This window comes from Dendrobates tinctorius, unplaced genomic scaffold (assembly GCF_039654945.1).
Source record: "Dendrobates tinctorius isolate UK_male_01 unplaced genomic scaffold, ASM3965494v1 ptg000144l, whole genome shotgun sequence".
NCBI lineage: Eukaryota > Metazoa > Chordata > Amphibia > Anura > Dendrobatidae > Dendrobates > Dendrobates tinctorius.
In genome coordinates this window covers 958,191-970,697 of record NW_027361811.1, presented here as the reverse complement: position 1 = coordinate 970,697, position 12,507 = coordinate 958,191, and the positions used below count along the sequence as shown (strand labels likewise).

General features: G+C 42.1%; 1 protein-coding gene across 3 annotated transcripts in view; it reads right to left on the bottom strand.

Annotated features, from left to right (window-relative positions):
* Nucleotides 1-12,507, bottom strand: part of HSD17B3 (hydroxysteroid 17-beta dehydrogenase 3) — a 254,388-nt gene that overhangs the window by 22,495 nt on the left and 219,386 nt on the right. For all 3 annotated transcript variants that reach the window (XM_073545951.1, XM_073545952.1, XM_073545953.1), the window contains one exon: nucleotides 3,218-3,299. In XM_073545951.1, the coding sequence (XP_073402052.1) occupies nucleotides 3,218-3,299 (82 nt within the window). The remainder of the gene's footprint in view (nucleotides 1-3,217; nucleotides 3,300-12,507) is intronic.

The following is a 12,507-nucleotide window of genomic DNA, read 5'->3' as shown; positions in this document are numbered from 1 at the left end:
AATGTCCCCTCTCCACTGAAATGTTGGCACAATTTATGTGACATGTTAGAAAAACATGCAACTTTTTGCCCTGAAAAGTCTCAAAACAGTTTTTGCAAAAAACTTCAACTGCGGGATCCATTTTGAGGAATTTGACAAAAAAATGTCAGCAATTATCACGACACAAAAGAAGAAAAGTGACTTAAAAAAACTGCAAATAATGAATTGGCCCAAGGGTTAATGAACTCTTACTAATGCCTCTTTCTTACATCACTGTTTCTGGTGCGTTTGGTGACAGCGTTCACACCTATCAGAGACACACATGTAGACCCATGAACATGTGTCTGCGCACATGTCAATGTGTCCACGGACCATGTGTCCATGGGCAAAACATGCTGACATGTCTGTTTTTTAACAGCAGCACGGGCCGTAAAATGTCCCGCACACATGCACACTGATGATACATGGATGACTTCTGTGTCTCCATTTTTCATGATCTGGGGCTGGGTGGGGCCTTTTTTTTGCAAGCAGTGCTGACGTTTTTAATGATTCTATTTTGGTGTTGATATTGATCTTTTGATTGCCTGTTATTACATTTTAATGTTGCAGTGACAAAAAAAAATGTATAACTGGCATTTTGACATTTTTTTTTCGCTACGCCATTTACTGATTGGATTAATTCTCTTATAGCTTGATGGATTGATTCTGAACTCAGCGATACCAAATATCTGTATATTTAATTTTTTTTAATTGTTTTATTTTGAATGGGGGATGATTTTTTTAAATTTTTACATACTTTTCTTTACTTTTCACTTGCTTCAATAGCCCATGGGAGACTAGAAGCTGCGATAACCCGATCGCCTGTGTGTAGCAGAAATGTTCACTTGTTATGAGCGCCGACCATTAACTCACTTTGTTTTATTTCAAATTAAGGACTTTATTATTGCTGTGTGTTTATTTCCAAACTTACTATGGGGTTAGTAATGTTGTCTTATAGATGCCTCTGCATTACTAACTCTTGATCTTGATGTCATCTGACAATACAAAGATGACATCAACCCCAACCCTATTACTCCACTTGCCACCATTACAAAGCAAATAGGAAAAGCCAGTATAAGCTCCATTTTTAGGGTTGGATGAGGGCTGATGTTGGAGACAATGATGAGAGTTGCCTTCAACCGACAGCGGCTGGAAGCTGCGCAAACTGTACTGCTTCTTCCCAGGTGCCGATACATGTCACACTGATGACACACGGAAGTCATCCAAGTGTCAACAGTGTGCACATGTACAGCACATGGGTCGCCCTCCCAGGGCTGTGGGGTACTCGGTACCGGGCCGATGTCAGGGGAATGTGTAACAGCAGAGGTGACCCGGTCCGTGGCCCTGGGCGCCCAAGTCAATGGCGGAATGTGTATGTAGTTAATGGAATAGTTCGTGACACCACCTGTGGTGTTTGGCAAGCAAGATATTAAGCCAATGCTGCGTGCACATCCTCTGGGGCTGATGGTGTGTTGCAGCATAGATGGTGTAGCTCCCCACAGGTGAAGCTGTAACCCCAGGGCAGTGTAATTGCAATAGATAAGGATAGGCGCAGGTGGTGTGAGGAATGCTGGTACTCAGATGTAGCGGTGCTGACAGTGTTAGCGCACAAATGAATGGAAGACACCAGGGCTTGCAGTTCCAAAGCTTTACTCACAGTCCGTGGTACACACTGGTGCCTGCCTCCGTGCCGTGTCCTCTGGGGCAGAGACTCAATCAACCTCCCGGGCAAGTCGGGATTCTCCTCTCCAACACTCCGCCAACATGTACCTTTCCTGAACGACTCCTCTATTGCGCCTTAAGGTGTGAAGAGCTCCAGTACCGTGGTACTCTGGAGTTCCTCCTGTCAGATGTTCCTAACAACTCTACTCGTATGGCAGACAGCTTTAGCCTCTCTCTGGGACTCCCTTCTCCGGAGTCCAGGCTCTCTATTCAGTTGCTGTTGTGCCCCAAGTCTTAGATGGGAGTAGTGCATTTACAGCCAACTACTCCACCGGTGTCTGCTGCAGAACCATAAGTGTCCATACAACCTCGGGGACCGGGCCCCGGCCTTGCGCTGAGAACCTATAGGCAGGGTTCCTCTTCCAACCCACGTCTCCTCTCTGTTCTCCAACTCCTTCGTTCCACACTGTTCTTTCTCTCTCTTATGGAAGCTTAGGTTGCAGTTCAGACTCTCCTGACTGACTGTCCTACAGAACCTCGACTGACCTCCCGTCAGACTGACCTGTAATTCTAAACCTTCCCAACCTTTTATATGGATCTCAACTCCACCCACCTCCCAGCACATCCAGTGTTCCAAGCAGGGAACCACCAAGGCACTCCTAATGTCTAGGAGGAGAGAGACACCTCAATGTGGTTGTGCTGAACTACCCTGTCGTGTGGGATGCGAGTGTTGGAGTGTGGAAAGGAGCTCCCAACTTACCTAGGTGGTGGGGCACTATACCTTAGGAGAAGGTGCAGTACCTCTGTGGCGACTGAGCCTCAGGGGCGCCACACACACATTCTGCACAAAAAAACTGACATGTCTGTGGGTTTTTCACACACACACACACACCCACTGTCCGTGTGAAAAACCTGACATGTGCACACCACCATTGAATTCAATGGGTGTGTATGTGTCCGTATTTGCAGCCCTTAAAAAATGGACCGCATACGGACACAAAAATGGATGTGTGAAGAAGGTCTCAGGGAGATGGGCACAAGATATGGGTGTGCTTTCTATGGGGAAGCTTTAGCGGTCATTATAATGATAATGGGGACTCACTATTGGGCAGGTGGTGGGTGCTAGATATGGCTTATGACCATCTTCAGAGCTGAATATGGCTTTCAAGGTAAGAAAGGTTGGGGCCACTGATTTACAGTATAACAAAATGAAAAATTGACACAGAGGGCAACCATATAAAGAATTGTATTGACAGTGGCATTGCACTACAGATCTAAAAAATGTTTGTAAATCTAAATTTGTTCTGCTTAGGACTATGCTATGCACAATGTGTAAGACTGGATGTCGGGAACCATAGAGCAAGGACGTATCTCCTTCCTGAAATTGCATTGTCCTCTACCTCTCCTTTAGTTCAACAAGACCATAGGCAGAAAAGGAAACCACACATTAATATATGTTATTGAATGACATATACATTTTTTATTAGAAAAAAAGCCAGTTGGTTTTTGAACATTTTGTTCCCACCACATTACTTACTTTGGAAGCAGAATATACGGTATAAAGAGGGCAAGGAAAGGTACCAAAAGCAGAGGAAATGTTCAAAATTAGACCCTTTTTCCTAAAAGTAAAAAAGCAAATATAAACATGGCACATTTTTACACTGTAGCAGGTTAATATGTTCACCTAAGATAGAGCGATTTATATTTATCTGGAAATAGCAGCAGTTCATTAAAGTATAATTTTGTTTCAGGTGGCTTTTCAGGATAAGCTGCAATGTTAGAATAACACCATTTTTGTCCATTTGTATTCTGCCTTTTGAGCAGGGTTCCCTTTGTGCCTCTTTATCCAGCTCCTTACTTTTCCTTCTCTTCTTCTCTACATAGACTTCTATAGGCAGAAACTGTAATTTGATCCCATTATGAATTGAAAACCTGTTTTAACTGAAAACAGTTTTAGGGATTTTCTGGATTTTATTTTTGATATTCTATCTCTCAATGTTAAAATTAACCTACCCTTAAAATTATAGACTGTTCATGTTTTTGTCAGTTGGCAAACTTACAAAATCAGCAAGGGATCAAATAATTATTTCATGCACTGTACAGATATAGATAGACTGAAATATCAGTGAAATATATAATTAGTGCAGTGCATGTGTAGTTTACTGTACATGTATTTAGGTAATAATTAGAAAATTGCCATGTGGTCCCCCTAATTTTTAATAATCAGCTGAGGAAAAGCTAACAACTGGGGGCTGATGTTTATAGCTTGGGAAGAGGGTAATAAACTTGGAACTTCCAAGGCTATTAATACCAGCTCACAGCCATTTACTTAGCCTTTTCTGATTATTAAAATGGGGGACCCCAAAAATAAAATGACATTGGGTCCTGCCTATAATTAATAAACATCAAAGGTTAGGCAGACAGCTGTGAGCTGTTATTAATATTGTAGGAAGCGGCCACGGATATTGGCCCCCTTCCAGACTAAGAACATTAACCCTCAGCCATGCCAGAAATGGCACATCCATAAGATGCAACAAATTTGGCACTTAACCTCCCTCTTGCCACTTGCCCTCATGAGAACTTTCTCACACAGCGAGCGGTGGCATCAGTGAGGTGACCGTGATTCATCAGCTATGAATTCTGGTGACCTTTCTCATGTCAACACTACACATTATAGGAGCATAATCACTCTCCTGGCTCAGTGTGTTATGGCTGGCTTGCTGAGCTGTCACATCATGCTACTGCTTAACAAACCACCCAGATGTAGCAGAGCTGGAGTTCTTTGTGAGACAGATATGGATTATCTTCTCATCAGGCAGGTGAGAAATATGGTGGTTTATTATTTTTTAATTTACATTAATAAATGGGTAAAAGAGGGTAGGAAGTCTTAATTTCAAATAAAGGAGTCTGTGTCTTTCTTTCAATTAAAGAACTTTATTCTTGCTGTGTATTTTTTTAAAATCTGACTGTGGTTAGTAATGGGGCGTCTTATAGACGCCTGTCCATTACTAACCCCTGGGTTTGATGTCAGCTGACAGTACAAAGCTGACATCAATCCCAACCCATTACTCCACTTGCCAGAGCACCAGGGCAAGTGGGAAGAGCAAGGCTAAGCATCAGATTTGGTGCATCTTATGGATATGCCATTTCTGGAGCGGCTGAAAGATGATGTTCTTAGTCTGGGATGAGGCCAATATCCATAGCCCCTTCCTATCTTATTAATATCAGCCCTCAGCTGTCTGCTTAGCCTTTGCTGGTTATCAATTATAGGGGGACCCCACGTCATTTTATTTTAGGGGTTCCTCATTTAAATAACCAGTAAAGGCTAAGTAGACAGCTGTGAGCTGTTATTTATAGCCTGAGAAGATACATGTTTATTACCCCCTTCCCAAGCTATAAGCAACAGCCCCCAGCTGTTTATAAAAAAAAAATTTGTTCTATATAACCTTTCTATTGTATTCGGATGGTTCACGCTATGAATATACTGTACTCGGCTGATGAAATGTTGGATTTCCTATAAGATGGGTGCATAAAAATCATAGTGCTTTTTCTGTGTGCTGAGTGATTTTTTTCTTGCACCCATTGACTTTCATTGGTAAGTCTCTGGCGTTTCAAGCTGCCATATGCATGTTTTTTATTGCAGAGTATTTTTGCAAATTTGTCATTTTGTGTTCTCTTGTTGCATATGCAGCATGCTGCAAATTTTTCCTCACCTTAATTCCAGGTGATGAAAAACTCGCAGATGAGCACTACCTCATTGACAAACATTGTAGCAAACATTGTAGCGGGTGCAATGCGAGGTTTTATCACATAGCCGAGCTTAAATGCTGATGTGCACGCACCCTTAAGCAATGAATTCAGGAGGAAAAGATTTTGATGAGTGGAGAACGATACATTTTATTTAATAAGATATATGACAATGAGCTTTTTATAACATCACTCATATTCAGCAAAACATTGCAGTTTCTTTTTAACCCTTAAAACTGTTATTCAAGTCAGATACATTTATTGGATGGATGGCAAGTGCTAGATTGGTTGGTATCTGACTATTTGAACAACCCCCAATCACCAGAATCTATACCACCGATCTACTATTTGTCATCTATTCAGCGGATATGTGATCAATGTTTCTGGCTAGAATACTGCTTTAATGGGTAATCTATTTTGAGCCTTTACACTGTAAAGAATTGGAGATTTTACGTCTCTATGCTCAAAAACTATTTTTTAGCATTGTCATACTTATATTGTGCTCTAATGGCCTATCCTGTCTCCACAGTGGTGCATGCCGCAACAATCATGACAGCAGGGCCAGCAATCATGTATGCCCATTTTCTACCATTCTGTATTGAAATGGCAATGAGTCCTCAACTCACCATTACCAATATTTTTATTTTTTAGCTCCCCTTCCACCATCCCATGACATTGTGTACATTCTGACCTTCCTGCCAGCTGTGTGCAGTGTGCACAGGCTTTTCTGACAGGGTTGAATCCCACAGCTCACACACTCCTCAGTTCCGGCCCTCTCCACCTACAAAGCACCATCTAGAGACTAGTATGTGTGGATTGTGCTCTCCCTCCCTGTGTAAGGGGATTGAAGAATGTTACTGCTTTCCCTTTCCTTCTCAGGTGGTCCAGGCACCGCATATATTAGTGTAATATAAAGTCGACACATGTTTGTTGATGTATTGTGGTAAATGTATTACTGCCCATAATTAATGGTACTGCTACACGATTACGTGTTTTACCATTCCCTGTAAAATGCACATATCATATTATGTTCCTTTATACTGTATATTGTATTCATGAAAATTTTAGAGTGTAGTGCTCGCTTTTGGCCACTAGATGGGGGGCATGGGCATTCTAGTAGGTACAGTTGTAACTTATGAATTAGTATAAGAAACTATTAAACATAGGAGGGGCTGCTGTGTAATAAGCCAGTGTGTTAGGTTAGGCCAGAGGGCGAGGGACGCCCGAACCGTCCACAAGGGCTATAGGCCTTGGACACCACAGCAGCCACGCAACATTGAAGGAGTAAAGCCCAGTCATCCACAGTATCAGGACATTATCAGCAGTGGGCAGATATAGTTGGGGAGCCAATAGTGGTTCCAGTATGTGGCACCTCATCGCATGGGTAGACACCCTCAGGGCAAAACGGCTGGAGGAACCTATAGATGCAGTGAGTTTGGACAGAAAGGACATGGTACAAGTTCAGGGAACAGCACAGAAGGGCAGGTCACTCTCCCAGTGGCTTCTGACTCTGGGAAATAATGATCTTGCGTCTGGGGCGAAACAGATCAAGGGATGCTTATCTGTAGCAGAGCTGTGCAGAGAGGATGCTGAGGAATCATCAGGGACGGTCTGACCCGGGCGCAAGAGAGTAGCGCAAGGAAAGAGAAGGAACATTGGGTTGTAAAGCCTGTTGTAAAAGCTGTGAAGACTTTGAATGTACTGTGATCCCAGCAAAGATGTTCTTGTTAAAGTTGAAATGGACTGTGTCTCAGTTAATGCAAATCTGCCTTGAGAGGGTCCCCTGCAGCATAGGGAAGATCCTGAAGGAGACTGTCCTGAAGACACAGGTATGCTGACTAGTGAACATTGTTTTTTCTGTGAGGGGAGGCCCAGGTTTCCTCGGCCATGACTACAGTCCTGGCTGAACCTTACACCTGCATCAGTAATCACTCAAATCTGAGCGAGGATCACAGGCCTCACCCCTCGATATCACTATTCTGAGCACACTTTTCTAAGAACTGATGGATAAGTCCTGCCTCCTGCATGACAGGCTACATTCTGTTCAAAGCACAGACACAAAGAGGTTGATTCATCAGAGCTTTTACACTGACTGTACTAACATTTCTACACAGATGCACACTTCTGAAAAGACTCCATTAAGTGATATGCACCTCTTAATTAATTTCCACGCATTGTACTCTAGAGAGCCTGTGCACAACTCAAGTCTTTATGACCGCAGGAAGCAAGAATGTGGAGGTCACATGACCCAGAAACACAGCAGAAATGTAACAGCAATTAAAATATGAATTTCCTTCATTTTTCATAGGTTTTGCAATGCTTTATTAGCCCCTTAGTGACAGAGCCAATTTGGTACTTAATGATCAAGCCAATTTTGACAATTCTGACCACTGTCACTTTATGAGGTTATAGCTCTGGAACGCTTCAATGTATCCCACTGATTGTGAGAATATTTTTTTGTGACATATTGTACTTCATGATAGTGGTAAAATTTCTTCTATATAACTTGTTTTTATTTATGAAAAAAAACATAAATTTGGCAAAAATTTAGAAAATTTTGCAATTTTCAAACTTATAATTTTTTTACCCTTAAATCAGAGAGTGGTATCACACAAAATACTTAGTAAATAACATTTCCCATATGTCAACTTTACATCAGTACAATTTTGGAAACATAATTTTTTTGTTAGGACGTTATCAGAGTTAAAAGTTGACCAGCAATTTCTCATTTTTCCAACAAAATTTACAAAACCATTTTTTTAGGGACTACCTCACATTTGAAGTGAGTTTTGGGGGGGTCAATATAACCAAATATCCAAAAGTGACACCATTCTAAAAACTGCATCCCTCATGGTGTGCAAAACCACATTTAAGAAGTTTATTAACCCTTCAGATGCTTCATGAGAACTAAAGCAATGAGGAAGGAAAAAAATGAATATTTTACTTTTTTCACAAAATGTTTACTTTGGAACCAATTTTTTTTATTTTCACAAGGATATCAGAAAAAAAGGGACCACAAAATTTGTTGTGCAATTTTTCCTGAGTACGCCAATACCCCATATGTGGGGAAAAGCCACTGTTTGGGTGCATGGCAGGGCTCAGAAGGGAGGGAGCACCATTTGACGCTTTGAACACAAAATTGGCTGGAATCAATGGTGACGCCATGTCGAGTTTGGAGACTCCCTGATGTACCTAAACAGTGAAACCCCCCAATTCTAACTCCAACCCTAACCTCAACACACCCCTGATAAAGGGGGTTTTATTTACTATTTTTTTTATTTTGATCACTATGATAGGGTCTATCACAGTGATCAAAATAAACCAATATGAAAAATTTTCTATTGTTGCCGGGGGCTGGCCAGTAGATGTCGGTGGGCACATTGCGTATGTGCCCACCATTTTCTTCCCAGAAGAAGACTTCGGTGGCCGGGGGACAGGACTGGGGGATGCAGGAGGGTCCAGGGACACCGGAGGTTCTGAGGGGGAATCGTAGAACCCCATTTTTCTCTCCTCAGACAACTTCCTGTTCTTTGCAGAAGACTTTTCAGAAGTCTCATTACCATTACAAGCAGGATTACAATGACTTGTAACAACTGTATATACAATTGTTAACACAGGATCCACTATTCACAGAAGGTAATGTCAAAGCTGACCCTGCTCCCAATCCCTTCACAATGACCTATGCACAACCTCATTAGTTGCTTAAATACAAAATACAATTTCTGACATGGTTTATTGCTGCTAATGTGTTAATGTACCGTATATGTACATTTCCTGAGAGAACAGGAAACACTAGTCTAAATAGCCCCAGTGGCCTGTATTAAAAAGGCAAGAGGCCATTTTTTAAAATACATCTTAATATGAAAAATTTGTGAAAAACATTACTGAATGTGTTTAAAAAATATATTCAACATAAAATCCTTATTTAAACAGTTGGTCATTTTCCAATGACACTTTCCCCTTATATTTTTAAATGCATTTGGCAATGGTTTGTTTCTTTACTTGTTTTTCATATCAGCAGCGTTATATATTTTTTAAATCATCTGTGACATCACCTATCCTATGATATCAACTGTGTGTGAAGGTGTTACCTGCCATTGTAATCCTGCCTGTGATGATATTGGGACTTCTGAAAAGTTTCCTATAAAGAAAAGGAATTGTGCGTCTCACTTAGCCCCAGCGGCCAGTGCGAAATATACAAGATTTCTATTTTCTTATACAGATTATTTTTTTCCATAAATGTGTTTATTAAGCTTTTCAAAATAAGGTACAACAATCCAGAAAGCTGATATACAGATGAATACATCAGAATATACATACAGGTAAGATACAACATTGTGAGGGACAAAACAAGCTTGTAATCCTAGATATCTCAAATCAAACACAACATGTCCATTCACATTTTAGTAACCTTTGGACAAATCATTCTGAGATTGTGTAGGAAAAAGGCAGATATAGAGAAATAAAGTCAAGAAGAGGGAAAGAGAAGGGAAGAGTGATAGTGGGTAAGAAATGGGGGAAGGGGAGGGGGAACTAAACCAACCTCGGTCCCAGCTACCCTACGAAACTTATGGAAACTCAGTTAACCAGCCCGTAAACTCCGAACTCTCCTTGAATGTCTCACAGAGGAACCACATTAGTCCCCGATCGGTCACAGATTCGTCATCTTGAGCCATCAGCGACTCCATTCGGTTCACTCTATCCATCTCGGACACCCACTCCACCACAGACGGAACCCTTGTCGCTCCCCAGTACCGGGGAATAATTGTTCTGGCCGCTACTAGGCAGAACCTCATAATTCCTTTCTTTATGGTTGTTATAGACCCAGGAATCAGTGAAAGGAGAGCTATTTGAGGTGATGGCTCACAGCGAACGCCCGTCATCAAGCGAAAGGCTCCAAAAACAGCTTCCCAAAATGGACGTAGAAGACTGCAAGACCACCATATATGAAGCATAGACCCCTCCTCATTGTCACATCTCCAGCATAAATTTGAAATTGCAGGATTTATTTTATGGAGGAGCACAGGACACCTATACCAACGCTTTAATATTTTATAATTTTTCTCTTGTGATCTGCAAGAGATAGAGGTCTTGTGGGTGAGGGTGAAGATCTTCAGACGGTCTGCTTCAGAGAGGGTGATCCGCAGATCTCTCTCCCAAGCTGTAATAAAGCTGGGGGTGTCAATAGATAACTTTTCCAGGATCAAACTGTAAAGCAAGGAGACTGTGTGGGTAGGACCCTCCGCAGCCAGCATCAAGGACTCAAATCGGGTCGATGTGTTAAAGGAAATACCCGAACGGAAGTCCTTCAACTGAGCGAATTCAAGCCAAGATAGGGAAAAAAGATCCACTTCGTTTCTAGGGATCCAAACTCCCAAGTATTTTATAGCTTTATCTTTCCTTTTAAAAGGGAATGAAGCCCGGAGTCTCTGGACCAGGTCATCAGGGAGAGATATATTAAGGGCCTCTGTCTTCGAATAAATAACTTTAAAGTTAGATACTTCTCCAAACCGTTGGAACTCTCTCATCAGCACTGGGAAGGCAATGGTCGGGTTAGTGATATAGATCAAAAGGTCATCTGCATAGATAGACAATTTAACATGATTCCGACCAACTTGAAGGCCCTTGTTATCAGGAGCATTCCTCCAATTGCAAGATGCTCCATTGCAATAATATAAAGTAAGGGCGAAAGAGGGCACCCCTGACGTGTGCCATTAGCTATTTGTAAGGGAGATGACAAAGTACCATTAACTCTAAGTCGGGCTGTGGGGGCCTTGGTATAGTGCCAGAATCCTACCCAGCATGTCAGGTCCCAAACCAAGCTGTGTCAAGGCAGATCTCTTAAAGGTCCATCCTAGACGATCAAACGCCTTTTCCGCCTCAATGGACAATAGACATGCTGGAATTTTATGTTTACGCATATGAGAGGCAAGGAGCAATGTTTTTACAGTATTATCTCTAGCCCCCCTGCGTTGTACAAAGCCAGCCTGATCCGTTTGAATGGAGCCAGGGAGTAGAGGGCTTAGTCTTTTTGCAATTGCTTTGGCGTATACTTTTACATCAACATTAATTAAGGAGATAGGCCGATAATTAGCGCATAATAAGGGGTCCTTTCCTGGCTTGGGAATAACGACAATCGTGGCAGCTAAAGTTTCGGGGGCAAAAGGGCATTTCTCAGAGATAGAGTTGAAGAGTTTCGTCATAGATGGAATTAAATTTGATGCAAATATCTTATAAAAGTTAGCCGGGAATCCATCCAGACCGGGGCTTTTGCCATTTGCCAAAGACCTGACTGTATCCAGTATCTCCTGTTCCGCGAACGGGGTCTCAAGGGCCATTACGTCCTCAGATGGAAGACGAGACATCGGAGTGCTATTTACATAGTTATCCACTCTTTCCTGGAAGTCGGACACAGCCATGTCTGCCAAAGGTCCTCTAAGGTTGTAAAGGGAGTTGTAATAGCCCCTAAATGAGTCTGCAATCTCCAAGGGGGAGTGGAGGGATTTACCTGACCCAGACTTAATGGTAGGTATATAGGTAGTAGGAATTCGTGGGTGTAAAAATCGTGCTAAGGCCCTACCAGGCTTGTCAGAGTATTCATATAGGTATCTGCGGAAGCGGTCTCTCTGTCTTGCTGTTGCTGTATCTAGCAATAAGCTTAAGTCAGTTCTAGCTTTCAACAGGTCAATCATGACTTGTGGATTTTGTGACCTTTTGTGTTCCAACTCCAAAGCTTGGATGTGCGTCAACAAATTAGGAATGGCAGAAGCCCTTTCTCTTTTTAATCATGCCCCCTGTTGGATGAATACTCCCCGTATAACTCCTTTTAAGGCCTCCCACTGATATGACAAAGCTGTGGGGTCATCTTTGTGAATATTGAAAAAATCTGTGATTGCCTTCCTGATTGCCTCCTGACAAGAGGGATTTTTGAGAAGCCCCGGGTGTAAGGACCAAGTCCATTCGATCGATGTGAGTTCTGGAACCGTCAAGGATAGTAAGAATGGGGCATGGTCCGACCAAATCATCGTGTCAATTTGTGTCGTCGGGTGAAACGAGAGCAGCCCGTGACTAATTAAAAAA